This window comes from Eptatretus burgeri, chromosome 4, assembly GCF_056783735.1.
Source record: "Eptatretus burgeri isolate ZD-2024b chromosome 4, Ebu_testis_v1, whole genome shotgun sequence".
NCBI lineage: Eukaryota > Metazoa > Chordata > Myxini > Myxiniformes > Myxinidae > Eptatretus > Eptatretus burgeri.
Window position 1 is genome coordinate 32,018,443 of NC_140964.1, and position 25,000 is coordinate 32,043,442.

Here is a 25,000-nt window from a genome sequence, read left to right on the forward strand (position 1 = left end):
AAAAGGAAAACACAATCCTCGGGGCATAGGTGGGGGTTCATTGGTGAGTTGGAAAGTGATCAAGCAAAGATGGAATTCATGAATCAGTTTATCAAAAGTAAAGATAATGAACAACTGTAAGACAACAACTTCGCCTGCTTATCACCATGATGGGATTGACCAACGAACCCCAGAGACTTTTCTGGCAGCATCTGCCAGAAAAGCCCATTCTCATCGGCATTGTACACGTCCCGAGGCTGATACCTTTCCAAGATGTCTTTCAATTTGCCATCCTTCCAGTCGTGCACCACTGCCGAATCCTTGCTGCCTGATTCGCCGCACTTCTTGACCTTGCCGATTCCCACCTCACCTTGAATCTGTCTATCCAGTGCATCGGCAAGGTCTCGGCATCATCATGCCCAAGGTCCGCAGCGAATTTACGTGCCTTCAGCAACAACATTTCACCGTCCAACCGAATATTTGGCTGAGCCGAAATTTGCCGAAACCAGATGATGAGCGCGTCATCGACATCTTCAAAGGACACACGTTTCACGCGTTTCACACTTACCACCGGCCTCGCGATCTTCTCCACTTGTCCAAACATCGTGCCTTTATTCTTCAAGATATCGTTCAATGTCTGCCGTTTGATGTCCAACTTCTCAGCTATGGCTGTTTTCTTCATCAGTGGGTTTGCCTCGCAAAACTGGATAATGTCGTATTTTCTTGGTATGTTTTAGTTGTAAGCTTACGCTTAGTCGCCATTGTCCTGCCTGCAGTGCGATCAACGTGTGTACGCAGTTATAAATAGCCTATCACTGGCGGTGTAAACCAATGAGCGAGCATCACGATTCCATGAAATCGGGATTCTCACGAGACAGCAGTTCCATGTGACGAGTTAGGAGTGGTAATTTACTTGAGTTTCCATTACGTGGGAACAGACAACATCTGACGACTTAGACGAAGTGACGACTTAGAGATGACGACTTACAGAGGGATGACCCTTTATTCATAGGGACTTAACATGAGATAAATTCGGGACTTTTTGACGCTGCCGACTTAGGCGAAGTGACTAGTTACACGCTGCCGACTTACGCCTAGTCTACTGTATGTGCATAAATGTTGCTGAGGAAAAATAAGGTGGGGTCAGACCTCGCAAAATAAATATGTGCATAAACGTTGCTGAGGAAAAATATGGCGGGGTCAGCGCTCGCGAAAAATGTGTGTAAACGTGTCTGTCGTGAAGAAAAAAAAAGAACTTCCCATAAGAGAGGGGATCTATTCTTTACCCTTCTCAAGACATCACATTTAAAATCTCATTAAACATGGGGATGGGGCTAATCTGAACATGCATTTCGGGAAATAACTGTTTGAGGACCTGGATGTGTGGATGCATTCATCAGACCGGATTCTGAAATCCGTAACTATATATATATATATATATTTATATATATATTTATATATATATATATTTATATATATATATATATATATATATATATATATATATATATATATATATATTTACATAGGTGGCCAAAAATATTGGCACCCTTACACTTTTTTCAAATAATTCATAATTTTCTCGAAAAATAGGTTGAAATTAACAAAGTATTGTTACAAATTCGCGCCCGCCGGCGTGCGATCGGCCGCACAACTCGAATCGCGACCGCGTCGCCCACCGGACGGACAATTCAGTCGTGACCGTCCTGGGACTACCGCCAGAAACCAGTCACGGGTGGGGATTTAACCCCACCACCACCCAGTCCGCAGTCTACCCGTGCGAAATAGGGTGAATCGCCGAATGTCGATATACCTAAGTACCCGCGCGGGTAACCTACCGTGGGGCTGCACTGCACTGCAGGTCGGCCTGGGACACAAACCGCTTAAGCGGTCCGTTCCGTATTACAGGGGTAACAGAGCGGAGTTATCGTCAGCCTTGACGGTTCCGATTAATTACCGGGTGTTTTAAAACCCACTATTAATCCCTTACGTGATGCAAGATGGAGATTCAACAAAGGAAATGATGCAGCGAGACGGGGAACAATTGGACAAGCACACTTTATTACGCACACACACAGACAAGCACGTATTCACAGCCATACAGTGATGCACATATAAAAGCTAGGACACAATGCAGAGCTACAACCGAATATGATTATTACAACACTTAAAAAGTTCTACTTTTCAAGACTGGCGCCACACACACACACACATCTGTCTATAATTCCAGGTGTGTGTGTGTGTGTGTGTGTGTGTGTGTGTGTGTGTGTGTGTGTGTGTGTGTGTGTGTGTGTGTGTGTGTGTGTGTGTGTGTGTGTGTGTGTGTGTGTGTGTGTGTCCGCTGTTTCTCGACAACCTCTGGTCCGATCTAATTGAAACTTGCCAGGTATATTGCTAGGGACCTGAGGATGTGCCTTTTCAAGGTTTGATATTAATCGGACAAGTGCTTCCCAAGTTATGGCCATTTATTTACCAAACCAATGACAAGACACGTTGATGCGTGGGCGTGGCCGATGGGGAAGGGAAGCACAGCCACGTTCCCCATTACGTTTTACAACGTACGGGCTTCCGGAGAGTGATAACTTCGTGTATTCTAATAATTTCTCGATTTCTTATGCGCATTTATAGATAAACACAATTGCCCAAGTTATGATCGTTTTCATATTAGACGGTGTATAAATTTCGGGAACATCAGAGTGAGCTGGTATGCTCCGAACCAGGAAGTAAATTTTTTTTCTCTCTCTTCTCTTCTCTTTTTGTTTTTCCTTGCCACGACATTGCGAAAAGGTAAAATACATTGGCGCTAATTGAGTAATTGGGTATTAAAAATAAATTGCGAATAATCGTAGTTGCGAATAATATCGAACTTCCGGGTCACGCACGTACGGGCACGTGAGAGCAAAGAAACGGCCTGTGTGGTTTATTTATTTTTTATTATTATTATTATTATTTTTTTTTTTATGGGCACGTACTAGTTTACACAAAACCCAAAAGAAATGGAAGTCGCGACTTCCCTGAGCACGTCGAGTCCTTGGCGACCGTAACTCCGAGTCCCTCCGGCGTCGTCCGCGAGCTCGTGCCGCGCGTCGCTCGTGTAGTCCGCTCGACAGCTCGGACGAACGAACAGAACCTCCGACCAGGGACGATCACCACAACTCTCCACAATTCCCCTTCAGGGACAAGGGAACAGGAAAGGGAACGACGTTGTCGTCGACCTTCATGTACACGCCTTTTGTCAATCGCTTGAACGAACCAAGAGTTTCCTCGCACACGAGCCTCTCCATGCCCACGCCTTTTGTAGGGGCCGGCTCCGCCCCGTTGCTCCTCCCCATTTCTCTCTCCACCTCCATTCGAGGCATTTCCAGAAAGCTCTCGAAGGGGGGTGTGCCCCCACTCCGACCGCCTCACGCCGTGCATCCACCAATCGGGAACGAGCTGCCGCACCCCTCCCCTTCACACCAAGCGTGGTGGGGGGATTCAGGCAGAAGCATCAGGCGGGGAAATTCGGCGGGAAAACCCCACAGGCGTTGTTGGTTTTTGTTCTTGCACGCGCCTGCACGGTGCTCGTTGAATGGCGAGTGGCGAAGATGTGGGAGCGTAGTTGTGGAAGGTGGCGTCGTGTAGTGAATGGCGTGATTGTGAGATGTTGGTTGTGGCGATGTTTGTTGTTGTTGTTCTTGCACCAAATTAACAATAGCCAAAGAAAAACGGCTAACTTAAGCATCGCAGCCCGAATGGATCACATATATTCCCTCTTTTCAACGGGTTTGGGCTAACTACACATGAACTCACCGATATATCTCACCTGAGGATCCTTTATGGTGTAATGCGAATTTCCACAACCGTAACAATATTTTGTCTCCACAATTGTTTATTTCACTGTTAATATTACAGAACATTCGTTTTTGTTTCAGAACTTAATATATCCTTTCAAATCAGAATATAAAAAGAAATGGCATTGATACCCTCAATTTAATATTTGTTATCACAACCTTTGGACAAAATCACTGCAGTCAAGCGTTTCCTTCGGCCATGAATGAGCTTCCTACACCTCTCTACTCGAAGCTTGACCGACTCTTCTTGTGCAAACTGCTCCAGTTCTCCCAGATTTGAGGTGTGCCTTCTCCAAACTGCTGTTTTCAGATCTCCCCACAGGTTTTCAATGGGATTTAAATCTGGACTCATTGCTGGCTACTTCAGAACAGTCCAGCATTTTGTCTTGAATGCTTTTTGAATTTTGTCCTGGATGCTTTTTGAAATGTGTTTGGGGTCGTTGGCTTGCTGCAAGACCCATGACCTTTGACAGAGACCCAGCTTTCTGACACTGGGTTGAACATTGTGCTTCAAAATGCCTTGGCAATCTCCTGATATCATGATGCCATGCACACATTCAAGGCACTCAGTTCCAGAGGCAGCACAGCAACTTGAAGGTCAGCTTGAATCTGTTTGGCAGTTGATCGAGGTGTTTTCTCCACCATTGGAACAATCCTTCGCTGCAATCTTCGATCAAGTTTTCTCTTGCGGCCACTTCCAGGGAGGTTGGCTGCAGTGCCATGGGCCTTAAACTTCCTGATAACATTGCGTACGGTGGACACAGGAACATCAAGGTCTCTGGAGATGTACTTGTAACCTTGAGATTGTCCATGCTTGGTTACAATCTTGTGTCTGACCTCCTCAGACAATTATCTTTTTTTCTTTCTCCATGCTCATTGTGGTGCACACAGTGACAAAACAGCAGAATGTCTCCTTTTCTCCATTCAAACTGGTTGAATGAATGATTGTTTTTATGTTGCAGGCACTTGCAACTCACCACAGGTGAGTTAAATTCCAAAGTTTAGGAGAATCACCTGCTTGAAGTCTCGTTATTTCTCACAATTTCTAAAAGGTACCAAAAATATTGTCCAGGCCATTTTGTATTTCTGTGTGGAATAAGCTCAGATTTAGTGTTTTTTTTTTTTTTTCCCAGATTTTTTTGTTTTGTTCCACTGCAAACCAAAAAAATACATGTGTGGATACCAAAAGAGTTTTTAATTTCAACAACTTTCTTGAAGAACTGGTCCATTATTTGAAAAAAGTGCAAGGGTGGCAATATTTTTGACCACACACACACACACACACACACACACACACACACACACACACACACACACACACACACACACACACACACACACACACACACACACACACACACACACACACACACACACACACACACACACACACACACACACACACACACACACACACACACACACACACACACATCAGTTTGTGCAAATGAAATCCAAGTTCACTCTGGGGTTAAAAGTATCTTTGGAGTGGAAAGTCTTCAATTTACCTTGTATGCATTTTCTTGTACTTTTAGTTTGCAAATACTATGAAGACAATTGAAGTGTACATGGCACTGCCAAAGACTTCAGAAGGTGAGTTTACTTGGTGAGCTTATTATAGATCTGTTGACGTTTTCTTGATTACGATTTGTAACTTTGTTGTATTATTTTAATGTTTTTCTGCTTTTCACTGTTGAACTTGAGCCATTGTTTCGTGTTGTTCTGCAGTGCTTGGACCTGTGGAGGCAGATCCCGAATACAAGCTTATTGTTGATTCAAACAACATGACTGTTGAGATTGACAACGAAATCAGTAAGGAAGCCGGGAAGCATGGGTGTGGTTTAAGGGTAACTAGAGGGGGAGCACTCGGTAGAGTGCAAAACCTCCGCCGCCAATACTGCTAGGTCACTCAAGTGACCTTGATATCCTATTCATTCAATTTGATGTCAACAGTGCTCACAGAGGTATAGTTTGCAACTTTCCATTTTACATACTCAATTCATTCGTCATAACTAGATTCTTTGAGACAGAAATTGATTTTACGTGGGTATATCCACCTGAAGTTCCAAAATCAGCCGCAATTATAGTTTTGGCATGTTTTTTGTTGGAAATCACTTATAACATGTAGAAATGCAAAAAAAAAAATCGAAATTTTGTTGAAAAAAAAAGTTGCAAAAATATTTTTTTTTTCTCGAACAATTTTATTTGGTGGGGGGGGGGGGTTGGAAATCACTTAAAACATGTAGAAATGCAAAAAAAAATATTCAAATATTTTTTCAAAATGGCCGCCATAGCGGCAAAATCTAATGGCATGATCCTTGGACCATACCTAATCCCCCCACCAAGTTTCGTCGAAATCCGTCGAGGAGTTTTTCCGTAATACTGTTCACAAACAAACCAATGTCACCCATAGGGTGACCCGTATCTTGCCAAAAGGTGACCACGTGTGACTTCTTTAAGGTCACACTGAGGTGAACAGAGCTGCTATCCACCAGGAGCGACTCCTTTTAGGAATATCTGCCTACGAGAGATTCCGATGAGAATCGTTCCAGAGTAACCATGAAAAATATGCGTTTGCCTCATAACGTCACCAAATGACATCATAATGTCTCAAGCTTGACATATCTAGAAAGCACTCATCGAGCTGTTCAATTTGAGGTACTACACGATATGGTTCCTAAAACTTGAAAATTTGACCTTAGGGTCAAATATGATTGACCTTAGGTGCTAACCATGAAGGTCAAGGCCAATCGCCACCAAAAATTAATCAGCTGAGCGCCAGACCATGAACTATATTCACATGAAGTTTGAAGACTATCCGATCAAAATTACTCAAAAAATAAGGGTTTTGTCGACTCCTCTGATTTGCGACAAAGTGACCTTGACCTTTGACCTTGACCTTCGAAATTTTATGCGCTGAAAGGGACCTCTATAGGCCTCTGATATGCGAAGTTACAAAAATTTCCAATGATAACTGTGCTCTGCAGAGTGATTTATATGTGATTACAGACAAAAAAAACATGAAGGTCAAGGCCAATTGCCACCAAAAATTAATCAGCTGAGCAGCAGACCATGAACTATATTCCCATGAAGTTTGAAGATGATCCGATCAAAATTACTCAAAAAATAAGGGTTTCGTCGACTCCCCTGATTTGCGACAAAGTGACCTTGACCTTTGACCTTGACCTTCAAAATTTTGTGCACTGAAAGGGACCTCTTATAGGCCTCTGATATGCAAAGTTACAAAAATTTCCAATGATAACTGTGCTCCGCAGAATTATTTATACGTGATTTCAGACAAAAAAAAGAGAAGCTGACTAACATATCTTGCAAAAACTTCGTTTTGGCAAGATAACAAACAGAAAGGGGTGAAAACAGTAACCTCCGATCTTCGATGGCGGAAGTTAATGAATTGGAGCTGGAAAATTAAAACGTCTCATTGAATTGCGATGGAGTCCAAAGTTTATTTTATGTTGTTTGCCTTTTCATCACTTCTGGCTAATTCTTGCTCCTGCAGTTTAAATGATATATATTGTTACCCTCGCCGAAGGAGAGGGTATCGAATTTGGGTCCGTTTGTTTGTCTGTCTGTCTATTTGTCCACTCACAACTTTCGTTCTTTTCTCCGCAACCGCTTATCGGATTGAGACGAAATTTACACCATCTGTGCGACTACTCATGTAGAATGTTTTAATCATAATTGCAACATCATAAGTCACGTGGTGTGGCAGCCATGTTTGAAAAACGGAAAAACTTTGGACCTCTATCTCTGAAACCCCACCAAGGAAAAAAAAATTGAAACTTGGCACATGGCAAGTACTCCTTATGGGGAATGAGTGATTTTTTTTTAATGACGTCATAATTGCATATGTGGAACGCTACATCTGATCAGTATGAAAATTTTTGAGGGTCATCCAGGGATAAAATGGTCCACAGAAAAAAAATTGATGATGTCATCGGTCATGTAATTCGGTAGCCATATTGTTTTCAAAAAGAAAAAAAAACCTTCAAAAATCTCTGAAGTGGCTGAACAGATCGAGGCAAAACTTTTCACGTATGACCGCCTATCCATGAAGAACAAAAGGTTCACACATATAATGTCATCGGTTACATGGTTTGGCAGCCATATTAGATTGAAGAGAAATATTAAATAATGTTTTCTCTGGAAGCGCTTAATCAATCGACATGAAACTTCACAATTATGATCTTGTAGTGATGAGGCCAGAATGAGCATTTTAAATTTAAACTTGATTGGACACATGGTCTGGCAGCCAGAATTTTTTTTTTTTTTTGAACTGAGTTCTCTTTGATTTTATTTTTTTTGAAAAAGGCTCACTTGGCTGTGCCTGGGTAGGTTTGAGGGTGGAGGAGTAGCAGCTGAAATGGTGCAATGCAGGTTTGTCACAACACCCAAAGTTTCTTTACTCGATCGATGTGCAAACTGGCAAGCGGATTAATTCCAAACTCGAGTTTCTTTTGAAGTCAAAGCACAAGTGCGAAACACAGCACTCCGGCATGGCACTGCACACAATAAGGCAACTAACAAGTGGCTCTTCGTCTCCCCCACCTTTCCAACTCTGCTATCCCATTTACATATTGTTACGGCTGTGGAAATTCGCATTACACCATAAAGGGCCCGTAGGTGAGATATCTCGAAGTACATGTGTAGTTCGCCCAAACCCATTGTATAGAGGGAATTTATGTGATTCATCCGGGCTGCGACGCTTTGAGTTAGCCGTTTTTTTCTGTTCTATCTTTATTTTGAACCAACCACGTCTCAACCGCCATCACACAACAACCACGCCACCGCCACCATCTACGTTCCCACATCATTGCATCACTGCCATTCCCAAACGGCACCATAACCATCATACCACCACCGAAAACCCTCCACCACCTTCGCCTCTCTCCTTCACAACCGACAACCGCACCACCTGTGAACACTGAACGTCGGGCTGTCTCGGGCCCGTTCGGCGATTGGTGCCGAACGTACCGAGCCGCGAGCGCGAATGGTGGCCTTTCCGAGGGAAAATTCGGATCAAAAACGCTACACGCCCACTTCTCCTCCGTCCAATTAGCGAGCGCGGGGTGGCTTGGCCCCGCCTCCAGGCGTGTGTATGTGAAGTCCGTATATGCAAATTTTAGGATCAGGAGAGGTTCACGCCCATTTTTGCCCGACCAATGGCTGACCGGGGGGGGGGGGGTGTGGCCCCGCCTCCAATCGCGTTCTGATCCTAAAATTTGCATATTGGCTGCTCCTGCCCGCCTATAAAAAGGCGAGCGCAAGGCGAATTGAGGGTAGAGTCGGTCGGGTGAGGAGAGTGTGGAACTGAGAAGAGTTGCAGGAAGAGCTGAGTTCTGGAGTTGCCTGAAGAGGGTCGTCAAAAAGTGGCTGTTGGGGACGCGTTGCATTGCGTTGGTGAAATTGAGGCGAGTGCGCGCGGTGGAACTGCAGGCAAGGGAGCTCGGATCCGAGGCGAGAAGGACGGCGGTCGGCGACGAGGTTACGGTGTGGGGGATCGCTCGTCTCGTCGCGGGACCCAAGCCAGCCAGCCACTCCCCTCCCCCAGGGCATCAACAATCTCCCTTTCCCCCGCGCTGAGATAGTGCAAAAGGGGACCCCCCCCCACCCACACATGGTGCCAACGAAACCCGCCAAGGAGCACGGAGTCGGGGCACAACGCGCGGCCACATTTGCGGCTCGCCCGCCAACGCGTCACGAGGACACTGGTAGGACCCCCTCCGGTCTCGCGGACCTGGCCACTCCTCTAGGTCCCGCGCACATTTGGCCTACAGGCCTGTCTGCCTCCTTGTCTATGAAGGTGGCTTCTTTCCTTTGCTTTTGTGTAAATGTGTGTTGGCGCCGTCTGTGAAGTAAAACTGTACAAGTGTTGCCGTGTGTGCGCGTCGTCGGTATTAACTCTGCGTCGTTGTTGCTTTTATTGTTTTGGTTGCTTTATGTGCATTTTGACTGTATGGCTGTATATACGTGCTTTCCGTGTGCCGGGAAATAAATGTGCATTGTGTGAACTGTTTTCCCGTTTCGCTTCGTCTTTTCTCTAATTGAATCTCCATCCTGCTTCACGTAAAGGGTTCGTAGTGGGTGCAAAACGCCCGGTAAATAATCTTAACCATCGAGGTCGACGATAACACCGCTCGGTTTTCCCGATCGTACCGAACGGGCCGCCCAAGCGGCTTGTGTCCGGAGTCGACCTGCGGCGAGGTACGATCGCCTGGTTTACCATCCGCGTGGGTACTTAGTTAGGTCGAGTTTGGCGAACAACCCTATCCGACGCGGGTGGCCGATTGGCACGATCGTGGTGAGGTCGAAAGGCCCACCCGTGACTAGCTCCCGGCGTTGGTCCGAGAGGGTCACGACAGAATTGTCCGTCCGGTGGGCGACGTGCCGCGATTCGAGTTACGCGGCCGTCCGCATGCCGGCGGACGCAAATTCCCAACAATATATTCTCAAAGCGATAACCTTCATGAAAGTCCCTCCCTCTACAAACAGCTTGCTATTGCTAGATTTCATATCTTGCAGTGACGAGAAATCTCACACTCTGGTGATCTTTCTGCACAGTCTTATTAGAATATTATAAATTGTCTCCTTTGTACTTTACTCCTTCCATATGTATCCTGTATATGTCATAAATTCCCACTTAATAAGCATTATATTGTTATGGTTCTGTGAAACTGTCACTCCACAAGGCAATAGCACACAACATATTGTGGTTCCCGAGATAGTTATTCCATTAGTATTCATTCCAGATAGTTCTTCCCTTATGTCTAATGTGTTTATGGGTTATATGTGTTGCGTGGGCTTTGGGTAGTTTTTTTTCTTCCCCTTCTTTACTTACTTATTTTGCTTCACTGCAAACATGAACCTTTCTTCACGCAAGCATGCACACCATAGCAAGAGGCAGTCATGAACATACGCACGCCAACATCCATTCAAAACATGCTCAATAATCCAACGGACATTACACCTCAGCCCTCACCATACTCGAACCCCAACGCGACAACATTTTATACACCACCAAAACGCATTTATAATAATTGCCACACCATCGAACCACAACTCAAACTCACATTCACCATTGCCACCTCAACTACAACGAACAACCAATGGCCCCAAGCACAACCACCACAAGCCAACACTATGCTCACCTCTACGCTGACATTGCCATCACTCAACCACGGTCACCACCAGTGACCGCCACTGCCTTTTGGGACCAAAACGAAACGAGGGAGTGTGGGACGCCATTGTTGTCACTCTGTTCTGGACATACGGACCTCCGACTTGGGGTGCAAGTGTGTGTTAGGCTCCGTTCGACTTCATGTCGGTAGCCCTGAAGTTCCTATCGATAGTGGCCCTCACTGAGTGTTTTGCACGTGTTTGCGGCCGAGCCACATGACCAGCTGTTCAGCCCATGTGAAGTGAAAAGCTCCATCGCGTGATGGAGGTTAAAGGCGAATGGGGCCCCTTTTCCTCTACCGGACCATCGCGTGGGCAGGGCCAACAACATGGTAATTGGCTGCAAACCAATGAAGGTGCTGGAAAACACCAACAGCTCATCCTGATCTGCTTCTAAACCTCCACCCCCCCACCCACCCCACCAGGGTATTATAAAGTGCTGTGTTTTCCACACATTCGGAGCTCAATTCATTCGAGAAGCTCAGTTCTCTTGGTTCTCTGGCTGCACGTTGAGTCATTCTCGAGCTGCAGTTTCTTCTTTTTTGTGGTCACTGTGCATTCCTGGTTTGCAGAACGAGCGAAATGGGTGGAAGAGTCAGACGCTAGATGTAGCTCAATGCTGTATTAGAGAGTACTGCAATCCACTTCGGCTGATAGTGAAGTATAAGGAGATCTATCTCCTCAAACGTTCTTTTCTTTGTTTCTGTTTCGTCTACCGTGGACGCAATAAAAGAGCATCGACAATTATTTGGAGCTACCGATCAACATCTTTTACATCTTCCTCTCTGCATATCATCTGCCAATCACCATACCCCTCACCACACTCCCCCCTAACCGACCACGCATGTTAGACACCCTCAGTTTTCCTCCTCTTTCCCTCTCCTCAGTGACTGGGTTTGCGCAGGTCCGTCGACCTTGCCTGGTGACCAAGAGGTCGAAACCACCTCGTACGTCTCTTATCCTTCTTGCTTTCTAATTTTCCTCAGGAGTGCTTCTGATTGCGCCCGTCATGTTAGTGTAAATATGATTGTGCAAGTTTTATAATGGTTTACCTCTGCCTTGTGTCCTATTTTGTTTGTAACTGTATTCTCTTTTGCTGCACCACACAGTTCCTTGCTTTCCCCTGCTTGTACATATTTTCCTTATTAAAACCTTTGCTTGTTTGTACATATACCTTTCCTCGCCCTTTTAATAATATATTGCTTGCATTGTAAATGTACCCAGTTCATCGTGTCTGTTCCTCCATTGGTCGAGCATAGTCTGTACGTAGTGTTAGCCAGCAAGCTTTACCCCACGTGATTTGCTCTTGTTAGCCACCGCACACTCACTGTATCGCTCCGCAGTAATCCGTGTGTGCATTGAGGGCGCAAAACTCGCTTGGTGCGGTCATCCAAAGGTAAGGTAACCCGCAAAGTAGTGAAATCCCTGCCAGGATTGGCGGTATTAATCAGCGTTCGTGGTTGATTCGCAACCTGCCGAGCCGCGCAGTTATCCTCGGCTGGTGGCCTTAGGACCAGATGTTCAGGAGGAATTCGAGGGTTTCCCCTCGTAGCAAACCTCGAACCCTGGCCCGTAACAATATATATTATTGTGGAAATGACTCAGGGGGTAACATTGCTTAGTATAGTTCAGTTCTATCCATAATGAATGCAATAGAGCAAGTGTGAGGTAATTCTTTGTGACGTTAGATATGCGTCGGTTATATGTCTCGCTAGACAGACAATATCCACCCTCCCTTATGTATGTGTCTAAAACTGCGATCCCTTTGGCTCTTTTTAGTGGCTCGGTAGGTCATCCGCCTGAAGTTTAAGCATGGAAAGTGATTTTCTCCTGTTTGAGCGGGAGGGGGAATGCCACCTGAGCGACAAATGGCCTAATGTTGAGTGAGAGGACACTGTACATCATGGCTTAAGGTGGGGGCCAGAGACAATAAATGCATGCCCAGCAGGGGGTGAAGGGAGGAGAGGTGGGAGTGCAGATGCCTGGGACTGACCTGTAGTAAGGCTGAGGGAAGTCTGCTTGAGCTGCCGTGTGATGCCATGCCCCCACCCAGCCAGCCACAACTCCCCTCTCGTAGCTCATATCGGGTTGCGTGCGGAGCGAGCTGTTGTGTGAAGGATGTGACTATCTTTCCGACACCCTGCATCTGTTTTTGCCTGTGTCCCACCCAACACAGCTTGTGGTATTTCAGTCTGGTCACCTCTCTGGTCTATCTCCTGTGATGTGTCTGTGGGCTCAAATAAGGCTTTAGATAATTAAGGATCTCGATCGTTTGTTGGTTTGTGGGCATGTATGTATGGTAGTGGGTAAGGGTTTTTGTTTGTTTTCTAATTGTTATTGCTTGCTTCCTTGTGTTCCCTTCCCTGTGACGAACATCGCCTTAATAAATATACCTGGTCTCGGGGTAAATTCAGGTTGTCGTTCCTCTGATAATACTTAAAGAAAGCCCGTTGAGGGACAGTTGGTGGCGTAAGTTAGTCATACATAAAGACCGTGGCACTCACCTCTTGCTCACTCGGCCGAATTGGGACGAGGCGTGTGCTACGTAATTGGCATAGTGCTCGACTGATTCGGTGCCCCCAATGAGTACGATATTGTGACTGTTTGACACGTTATCTGGCTGAGGGGTCTTTGAATCCATTGACCACAATGGTTGTATTGGGATGACTCGCCGAATTCGGACCAGGAAACTAGAACAACCCGGATGACTACAACAATATATTGGTGAATGATGCACCTCCATCTGTGACTGGTGAGTACACCAGATCGAGTCCCACTACAGTTGCACAATGTGGGACCAACAAATGCCATTTGCCACACGGACAATCCGCCCCACCAATCACGACGCGAGGCATCACCATTATCTTATCGTGGTCCCGAGTTCTATGAAGATGATTAATGAAGTACTCTGACCTGGAGGAACACATCATTAACCAGTATAAAGCCATAAGGCTTCAAAGTCACGAAGTCGATGGACCAGCGGTGTGTTGCCCACACCCCTTACGAGCCCCAAAAAGGGCGAAATTAATCAGTAGCCTCAATTTACATCTGCTTGTTGACAGCGTGTGTGTGTGTGTGTGTGTGTGTGTGTGCGTGCGTGCGTGCGTGCGTGCGTGCGTGCGTGCGTGCGTGCCAATTTGTTACCTCTGCCACTAAAGGTGGAAGGAGGTTATGTTTTCACCCCTGTCTGTCTGTCTGTTTCTTTGTCTGTCAGCAGGATAGCTGAAAAAGTTGTGGACGGATTCAGATGAAATTTGGTGGATGGGTTTGGGTGTGGGACGAGGACGAATTGATTAGATTTTGGTGAAGATCCGGATCTGGATCTGGATGCTTGAATATTTTAAAGTCATTCTTCACCATTGAGTGTTCGGGTGAACAATGATATTTAACACGATATCTCAAAAACTTCTGGACGGATTCGGAAAAATAAAATTTGGTGAACAGATTGGGTGTCTGACACTATTTTGGTGAATATCCGAATCTGGATATGAGAATTTTTTTTTTAATACCTCAAATGATACTTCACCATTGAGAGATGTGGCCAAAAACAATATACAGCACAATATTTTAAGAAGCCGTGGACAAGTTATGACAAAACTATGTGGATGAGTTGGTTAGGTGACAAGAACTAAACAAGCCGATTCAATTTTGGTGAAAGGCCGGATTCAGATTCGGCCTATCAATGGGATACAAAACATAAACTGTTCAGCCTGGCAGAGATATGCGCTCCACCGAGTGCCATTCTACAGTAGTTCGTATTAAATTGTAGGCGTACATGCAGTCACTTCACACTGTACTAACACTGCCTAACAGACACTCGGAAATAATTTTTGACTAGGGTTAAGGGCTTGTAAAGTACAACTGCAGAACACAACACATCAAACTAAATGTGGTTCTATTCTACGGTTGATTGATTGATCAATACTTCTATCACGACACTCGAGACTAAAGTGAAGCATCAAACAAAGTCCACCATTGAAATTGTACACATTTTTGGGGATAATGTTTCATACTAAACTCCCCTTACTCCATCACCACCCTCTTGTGTACCCTGAACAACCTCCAATAGGCTGAGCCTTGCTTGCCCCCAGCCTGCCAGAAATGCTCGTGGGGGAACCTCCACGATCATTGCTTGACATTCGGAGATGATCAGTATTTCTCAAGGAACACATTTTTGAGACTTGTGTCATTCAAAGTGACAATGTCACTGATTGTAAGTTGTCTCATTAAGTGGATGGTTTTTGCAATCCCTCTTTTGGAAATATCCTTATTCCAGTTCTTTTATGGGCAGTTGAAATTGATGTGGAATTGAATTACTGTATTCCTGGTTGGCATTCAAAGGCGAATTTGGATAATGATGATTGTTACTCCTGAAAAGTCCCTGGGTTTTTTGAATATGCAATACTGTACTAGCAGGGGTACCCGGCGTTGCCTGATGCTGCTTTAATCCTGTTGACATTTTGCAGAAATCAGTTTTATTTATGAGTGCCTAAAACACTCCCCTACACCCACTAAGGAATGGGGACGAGGTCATTTAATATTACCTTTCACATAGCTACAAAGGCAATTTTTATTTTTTTTTCTGTACAAAACACTCCTCGGCATTCACTGATGAACCTCTGAAAGTTTGATGAAGATCTGTTCAGCCATCTGTGAGAAAAATGGTGACAGGCAGACAGAACTTGTAGCACAGATTGCCAAGAACTTTAGCATTACAATGTAATTTTTAAATATGATTTTTGCCTTCCAATTACTGAGTAAGATTTATAGTTTCGTTCTTTTTTTTATTTTATTTTATTTTATTTTTGTTTCCAAAACCTCAGATATTATTCACAAGTTTGTAAGGGATAAGTACTCCAAACGTTTTCCAGAATTGGAGTCTCTTGTGCCAGGGGCTCTGGAATATATCCGTACAGTCAAGGTGAGCTCTTCTTGTTACTCCATCGCTGTGCTTTTCCTTCCAAAAACCTTTCAAGCACTCTGGGACTATCGTCATTTACATCTGCTTTATGGTCCTTTTCCTCTTTTATTATGTGACCTGTTTAGAATCGAATAATTGCTCGTCTTCGAGAAGTACGTCCCCATTTTGTAAGACGTCATTTTAAAATGGACAGTCTCTTTGATGGTTTGTAATAAAGACTGATGAGGAATTCAAAAAGATGGCAACTTGCTGTTGTTCCTCTGCTTGCACTCTCAGGAACTGGGGAACCAACTGGAACGATGTAAGAGCAGTGAAGTGCTGCAGCAGGTATTGACTCACGCCACCATAATGGTCGTCAGTGTGACTGCCTCCACTACGCAAGGGTGGGTTTTTGTTTTTTTTTTTGCCTGCCATGCTTGAACTTATTTTTATTTCCTCAACTCCCCCACTCCAAACAAAATCATTACGAAATAGCCCCACCATATTAATTTGGTATATTGCCCACGTGATGAAATTGTGCTTTATGCCTCACAGTTCCTTTTGAGGTCCTGATGTTGAAAGGGCTTCTTCAGTACAGTAAATGTAGTATACTCAGACAACCATGAGGACGCAACACTTAATTGCATTGCCAAAAAACAAACAAACTACAATTACCTTTGGTAGTGCATGTAGTTTCACTGCTGTACGTTTTCTTTTCCCAGTTCTCTTCTCACGCCTGAAGAGCTGGACTCTTTGGGTGAGGCCTGTACAATGGGTCTGGAACTAAGCGAGGCCCGTCTTCGCATTCTAGACTTTGTGGAGTCACGCATGTCACTTATAGCTCCAAATCTCTCTATCATCGTGGGGGCTTCGACTGCAGCCAAGCTTATGGGTGCGCTGCTGAATGAGAGCGATGTATGTTCGTAATTATCACAGAACTTCCTGTGGAGGCATTTTCCTGAGATAATTGTGTTTTCATTGCTCCCAGGCGTCGCCGGAGGTTTGACACCACTTTCCAAGATGCCGGCCTGCAACGTTCACCTTCTCGGGGCTCAACGGAGGACACTTGCTGGATTTTCTTCCACTGCTATCCTTCCACACACGGGCTTCATCTTCTACTCGCCTATTGTCCAGGCTCTCCCACCAGTACGTTTCATTTTTATGGTTTGAGTGCACATCCCTATTGCAATCTCGCATCATTGATTTCCTGGCTGTAATTTCTCTCCATCATTGATCAATAGCCTCACCTCCCATTCCTCTCAAGGATCTGAGAAGAAAGGCTGCGAGGCTGATCGCTGCCAAGTGTACGCTCGCAGCACGTGTGGATAGTTTCCATGAGAGTACAGACGGAAAGGTATTTGTAGCACAATTGTTTGTTTATTTATTGCTTGTCAATGTTCCCATGGCCTCAACACCTCTCAGCTGTCTCACCTGGGTTTGAATCCCGACCCAGCTATAAACTGTCATCCCAGTGTTTCACAGGCAGGATGATTCATCAATGTGTGTGCCATCCCTTTGATGGACGTTAAACTTAGTGTCCCATCTGCTGGCATCGGTTGATGGATGGCAAAGATCCTGTGATGTCCGTTGCGAGGAGTCGGAAATAAGTTGCCCCCCCTCCCCAAAATAGGTCTTGGCTATAACATTGGTTCATTGGTACGTTTTCATGATTCTGTCCCATGTTTACTTCCTCCTCAGTATCATTTTTTACCAGGTGAGTGCCCAAGGGTATTGTCCCTATGTTTATTCCTTGTGCAAGTCTGCAAGCCTCTAGGACTTCCATTTTCATTTTCCCTCCACCATGTTCTATCTTGGAAATACCTTGTGTTCTCGAAATTTCTGCACGCAGGCTTGTAGGATTCGAGCCCCAACTTAGACACTATTTGGAACATTCTGGGTGGGAGTTTTAAAGATATAAACCGAATTGTGCTTTGCTTAAATTTACTCATGTAAACATAATACTGTAATTTGGCAATTCATGCCTTTGTGTGAGATATGGTGTCGATTTCCAACGATGTCATTGGACATGGATCCATCATTGTACAAGCACTTGCATGGAGACGATGAGCCTGAATGGTGGAGGTGTATGAACATAATATGAAGGAAGATGGCTTGGCTGTGATTAGTGCTTTATTGCCCTCTCCAGAAGGTACTGCATTTTGTTTTTATTATTTGTTTTTGTATACGTAGTCAAGGCTTGTGGAAGAGCGAGAACACAGAATGGATCAGGACTCGACATAACAAAAGGAACAGCAGGAGGAGAAGGGGAAAACGCCACCAGCAGGGCAAAGTGAGAAAATAGACGAAGACGGACAAACCAGGGATGCGGGTAACGATGAGGGGTAGGGGAGAATGCAAGAGGTGGATAAGATGGATCCAGAAGCAAATTTTGGGAGGGGTGGAGGATGGTTTAATGTATGTGGAAAAGAATTGTGGTTTTGGATGGGCAATGATTTGAGATGGTGGTGTACAGCTGTCTTGAAGACCTGAAGGAAAGAATGAGATTTAAGAGAGTTTGTTCCATAGGTAGGGAAAAAAAGAGGAACAAATGAGTGGAGGTGAGCAGTGGTTCTGGATTTTGACAGTTGCTCTTGGAGGGGGGTTGCTCGCGGACCATGTGCGTCCTGCAGATACCGGTGGGGGACAAAGCACAGAGAGGGCAGAGGACGTAAGACCAGAAAGGAGGCGGAAGAAGAGAGACGGACCACCGACTTGTCGATGGTGAAGTGATCGGCCCGTAGACTCGGTTTCATCATTGGAGATTCCAATGATCTTGAAGGATCTTGGTTTCAACAGTGTCAAGCTGAGCAAGGTGTGAGGCTTGAGGGGAAGACAGCCTTGAGGGGAGAGCAGTACTCCATCAAGCTGCGGATGAAATCCTTGTGGATGGATAGGAATTCAGGTGTGCCAACAAAGGACTTTGCACTATGGAGGATGTCCAGTTACAGCTTGGCTTTGGAGGCCAACTTTGAAATGTGTCTTACCCAAGAAACATCATGGCTGAGAGTGAGACCCAAGAGTTTGAGTCACTGAACTTCTTCGAGATTTGGGTCTGTATGTTTGTGTGTTTGTCCGCACATAATGTTCTAATTTAGGCCACAAAGAACACATGGTGGTAGCCAGTATTACACATTGTCTTTTTAATCAATGGATTACCTCTATAAAGTACGTACTATTAGACCAAGTATGTATATAAAGGATGTACTAATAGAATGTGATTACATGTATCAAGAACATGAGTGCATCTATAAAGTACGTACTATTGGAATGTGCATATGTCTCGGAAGTACGGAATGGGACTACATTTATATAATACATACAATTGCAACGTGAATCGATTGTCGATACAATAAATTTTTCAAGTTTGGTTTGTCCCCTGTATTAGGCTCGTGGCCAAATGAGGTTTTGGGTGGCAAACTCCTACCCAAGGTAGAACAAGTCGCAACCTATTTTTTCTTGAAGAGTGATGTTTGGGGAGTTAGAAAATCATAGTTGTGGACCTGAGATCATTGCACAACATTTTGAAAATCACGTTTACTTATGTACCACTGCAGACTTCAAAATGGATTTAATCGCCACAGATTTTGGCTCATATTGGCTCATATATTTGTTAATACTGGTGCTACAAACACAAATTTGGTACCAAAATGTGAGGAATGATGATATATATATATATATATATATATATATATATATATATATATATATATATATATATATATATATCTGTAAAAACCATTTGTGATGTAACAAAGGCTTTTGTGTGACCTACAGGCAAAAATAGTGGAATTTTATTCAACAAATCAGCTTTGGGTTTACCAATAAATATCAACTAAACAATTAATTTCTTCATAAGTATTTGAGTTGTATTACTACATATTACATCAAAATAACCCTCTATCATTCTCCTTTTTAGAAATATAACTCGTAAAGATAAATCAGTTGAATTAATAAAGTTATTACCGAAACCATCTGCCACCCCCCCCCTAAAAGTAACCGACATTGATTAATTTATAATACATGTGTATACATTAACCAAACAAGAATGATTTTAAATCCAGTTGCAGAAAATCAATTTTGAGCTTGATTGCCTTTTTCTAAAACTACTGATATATACTTATCTTTAATTATTTCATTTCAGATGCTTGTGCTGACAATTGATCTGCAATTATGGATCTGGAACCACCTGTTGTGAAGCGTCGTAAAATTGACACTGACCACTGCATCATATGCTTTAAACCCCTCAACCCTAAAAAGCAAGAAGTTGTAAAGAACCCAACATTTAATGGTTTGAGTGCAATCTTCAAAGCAAGTCAAATCGGAAAAGATGACGTTTACGAAAGTATCTGGCCTTTGCAACAAGACATATTGAGTCTTGATTTGAAAGTATCATTCCACAAATCGTGTCGGGCCAAGTATACCAGCAAGTCAAATATCTCCACATCCAACCCCAGTGAGAGTGACCAGCAACCATGCACGTCTGTGGCAACAGAACACACAATAATCAGCAGAAATGAAACAGCTGGGTTTGACATCAGGACAAACTGCTTCATTTGTGGAAAATCCAACACTTCCAGAAACAAGCTTACACCGGTATCTACAGGAACTGGACAGTCCACCAGAGAAAAAGTTCTGGCAGCAGCTGACAAAAGATAAGACAATAGAATACACATGTGCATGCTTGCCTTTCCAGATTTGTTCGCCTATGATGCCAAGTACCACAGGTTATGCTATTCACACTATATTTCAGAAAGGAACATCACTGCTGCAATTCATAAATCAGGAGAGGAAACAATGGGCACATTACATGATGAAGCTTTTGATGAACTGAAATGTTATCTGGAACAAACTGTTCTCCAAAACTAAGACAGTGACAACCCTCGTTCATCTGAAAGATGAATACGTTGATATTTGGTTTCACTGGGTACCACGAATGCAGAACAGCATAAAACTTGGAAGTTGAAGGAGCGATTAACTAAATATTATGGTGACCAAATAGTCTGTGTAACATTTGATGGCCACACTGACATCATATGCTCTTCTTCTGTGACCTTATGTGATGCCCTGAGAAAAGCCACGATTCTGCAGAGCATGACTGATGAACTAGAATATGAAGACATCCCGTCTGATGTACCATCAGCCACAGATAGTGTAATGCATACTTTGCATGCTGCAGCTGGTATCCTGAGGAAGCACATGGCTGATATCGAGCATGTTGGAAATATGTATGCACCTGTCGAGGAAACAGATATTCAGCACTGTGCAGAATTTGTTCCTAATACACTCTAGGACTTTATTCAGTGGTTCACCAGTGAGAAATCACACACGAATGTAACCAGCTGTAGTGATGAAGGTGTTATGAAGAACAACCTGAGGACGATTGCCATTTGTCACAATATAATATCACAGAGCCGTCGAGTGTACTCCACAGTAACGCTTGGTTTAGCCTTGCAGGTTCATCATGAATTGGGAAGCAAGCATCTCCTTGACATGCTTCATGAATTAGGACACCGTGTGTCCTATGATGAGGTGAGACGTTTCCTCACGTCTGTGGCTGTTGATCAAACTGCCTCGGAGGATATTTACATCCCCAAAGTTCTTCAAAACCTATGCTGCACCAATGATGACTGTAGGCAGAGCAGAACATGTCATTGTATCTCTGCAGGACTGACCTGCACTGAATTCTGCTCGTGTAGTGCAGACGATTGTCCAAATGTTGATTCTGTTGTCTTTGACGACAGCACTGATGAAGAGCGTGACATAAACTTTTGAATGTATTACATGTATTACTTCATGTAATAGATGTACATAAGTTACAGTGCATGTTATGAATTCATTATCGTCATATGTGAAATAGCTAATATCAACATGATGTCTATAAAAGTCACTTTCACAATTGTGTCAGAATCTTAAGCCAATTCTTCATGTTGCATATCTGCTTCGGGATTTCTATCGGTCAGCATTAGTGGGGCGACGTATGATTTCAGTTATAACTACATCATTTCAGTGACAATTATATCATAAGATATATTTTTCAAAGGGTAAATAAACTTGGATTATGTTGATGTAACAAGTATGACTGCAAGTCCAATATTTTTGAAGTAACTAATGTTTTTGTTGATATTTATTGGTAAACCTGAAACTGATTTGTTCAGTAAAATTCCACTATTTTTGCCTGTAGGTCACACAAAAGCCTTTGTTACATCACAAATGGTTTTTACAGACATATATGTCATTATTCCACACATTTTGGTACCAAATTTGTGTTTGTAGCACCAGTATTAACAAATATATGAGCCAAAATCTGTGACGATTAAATCCATTTTTGCAGTCTGCAGTGGTACATATGTAAACGTGATTCTCAAAATGTTGTGCAATGATCTCAGGTTCACAACCATGATTTTCTAACTCTCCAAACATCCCTCTTCAAGAAAAAATAGGTTGTGACTTGTTCTACCGTGGGTAGGGGTTTCTCACAATTTTAGGCCCCTTTTTTAATTTGGCCACTAAGCCGATATGAACATAAACCTACATCGTCAATGGGTCGTCCACACACAAACACCGCACAAATCAGATCCTGGCGAGGGTCTGCAATTTTGAGTTGATATTTCTAGTTTTAGGGTTTTCAATTTGTGGAAAGTGCAACATTTATTTTAATATTTGAATATGTATTTCAATAAAAGAGACATTATCAAAGCTTTTCGACTTGCACTCCTCAGGATACAAACTCAAGCAGATGAAGAAGAAGCACCAAGCTCTCATTTATAAAGTTACAATGTAATGTCCTCAACTTTGATCGGTTGAGAGAAAGAAGGGACGCGATTACCTGGTTGGTGGAACCATAGAGCATCATGAATAATGAGTAGGCGGAGATGACTCACCAAAGTACCGGTGGAAATGTAATGCTAATTAGCTGAGGGCGAGTTTGGGGGGGGGGGGGGTGGTTTTCATGATGACTGTGGTAGAGTTATCACACATTCAAGCCATCATAGATATAAAGTTCGGACAAATTATTTCTGTCCTCAAAGGAATGGGATTGGTTGACCTGATGAATGTGGCCTCCATTGCACTGAACTGATGACTGTGAGCTATACTGCGTCCTCCACTCAGGATTTTAAACCAGCCAATACGGTATTGCTCTGCACACTGAGGATTATTCAGTAAATGGTAACCAATTGCAGAGGCACAGAGAATAGTTGTCCTACTATGTACATTCTTTCAAGCCTGGAGTTAGTTGTCTCTGTTCAGATGACTGACCCCGTCTGATCCCCAAAGGGACGTGTTGTTCAATACGATCCTTCAATCTCAATGACGTGCGGCCCACGTACCGAGCATCACACTGGCACTGAAATTCGTAAATAATCTTATTTGTATGAGAGGCGGATAAAACGTCTTTTGGACTGATTAAAGCAACCGGCAGGTAGTGGAAATCACTCGTGGTTGAACAGCACAGTAAGAATAGGACACTGTCTGTTTGATCTGGTTTTCATACCATTGAGACACTTTGCCTTTCCCAGGTAGACTTAGGTATACAGGACATTTACCAGGTCCAATTATAGGATTCTTTCGTGGGTTCAGGAATTTCTATATACAGTATGTATGTATGTATGTATGTATATATATATATATATATATATATATATATATATATATATATATATATATATATATATATATATATATATATTGATGATCTGTTCAGGATACCCATTATCAAGTTCAGGATAGAATGTACATAGTATGACTACTATTCCCTGTGCCTCTGCAATTGGTTACCATTTACTGAATAATCCTCAGTGTGCAGAGCAATACCGTCGTGGCTGGTTTAAAATCCCGAGTAAAGGATAGAGCTTAGCTCACCTTCATGCAATGGAGGCCACATTCATCAGGTCAACCATTCCTATTCTTTGTAGATAGAATGATTTTGGCTGAACTTTATATCTATTTTGACTATGATGGTTTGACTGTGTGACAACTCCACCACAGTAAACGTTGAGTCATCATGAAAACCACCACCGCCCCCCCCCCCACCCCCGAATATGGACACAAGAATTATTTCATTTTTTAAATCATTCTTCACCATTGAGCGATAGGGCCAAAAACGATACACGGCACGATATTTCAAAAAATGTATTGTGCCTGATATGTTCTCGTGGATCAGGCATTGCGTGGTGGAGGTATGCGCTCTACCCAGTGCCCTTCTAGTTCATGATGGTTCATTTCCACCAACTCATTGTTCATGATGCTCTGTAGTTCCACCTATCAGGTAATCCTGTCCTTTCTTTCTCTCAACCAATCAACGTTGTAACTTTATATGTGAGAGTTTGGTGCTTCTTCTTCTTCTTCTTCTTCATCTGCTTTGCGGTTTTATCTTGGAGTGCAAGTCGAAAAGCTTTGATAATATCTCTTTTATTGAAATGCATATTTACATTTTTGTTGTACTCATCGAATGTTTTTTTTTTTTTAATATATATTTGTCTAAATGAGGAAAATGCTTCGATCACGTTAAGCAACTTGTTCTGTAGTGTAGGGTAGGGTTCTGGATGGAGAAAGGCCTGTTAAATTTTCCTTTGTTTCCACCACAGCATAATTTTTAATGGTGCCGTTGGTGCAATGCCCTCTATGTTAGGACAGGAATTTGTAATTTTTTCATGGCATGGGCAATGACTTGTCTACTCTTCGTGAAGGACATCGTTGGATATTTAACGTCCACCAACTAACGCCGGCAGCTGAGACGCCCGGCTTCGCTTCCATCCGAGGGACAGCACACATTGATGAAACACCGAGATGGCAGTTTACAGCTTGGTTGAGATTTAAACACAGGCTTGACAGCTTAGAGGCAACGTGCGTACCTCTACGCCATCCTGCCGTGCCCTCAGCCAATGATGTCACCCCGCAGCCTTGTGCTGCATATGAACAAGCAAGAAGTAATGAAGTTACAATTACAGGTTTACGAACCAAAGTAAAATCTTTGTCAACGTGTAGTCGATCACCTGTTTGCCCCAATATATGTGCAACTCCTTTTTTTTTTGATGGCCAAAGCAACATCGTTTTTTAAATTTTTATTTAATTGCAGCTCTTTATCTTCTCGTGA

The 25,000-nt window shown here is 43.5% G+C and overlaps 1 protein-coding gene across 3 annotated transcripts in view; it reads left to right on the forward strand.

The window, feature by feature from the left end:
* The window catches only part of PRPF31 (pre-mRNA processing factor 31), a 61,422-nt gene that overhangs the window by 13,143 nt on the left and 23,279 nt on the right, over window positions 1–25,000 (forward strand). For all 3 annotated transcript variants that reach the window (XR_015057242.1, XM_085877315.1, XM_085877316.1), the window contains exons 3-9: window positions 5,348–5,405; window positions 5,541–5,624; window positions 15,830–15,927; window positions 16,204–16,310; window positions 16,629–16,798; window positions 16,895–17,052; window positions 17,171–17,260. Coding sequence is in view for 2 of the 3 variants with exons in the window: in XM_085877315.1 (XP_085733441.1) it covers window positions 5,348–5,405; window positions 5,541–5,624; window positions 15,830–15,927; window positions 16,204–16,310; window positions 16,629–16,798; window positions 16,895–17,052; window positions 17,171–17,260 (765 nt within the window). In the remaining variant the exon portion in view is untranslated. The remainder of the gene's footprint in view (window positions 1–5,347; window positions 5,406–5,540; window positions 5,625–15,829; window positions 15,928–16,203; window positions 16,311–16,628; window positions 16,799–16,894; window positions 17,053–17,170; window positions 17,261–25,000) is intronic.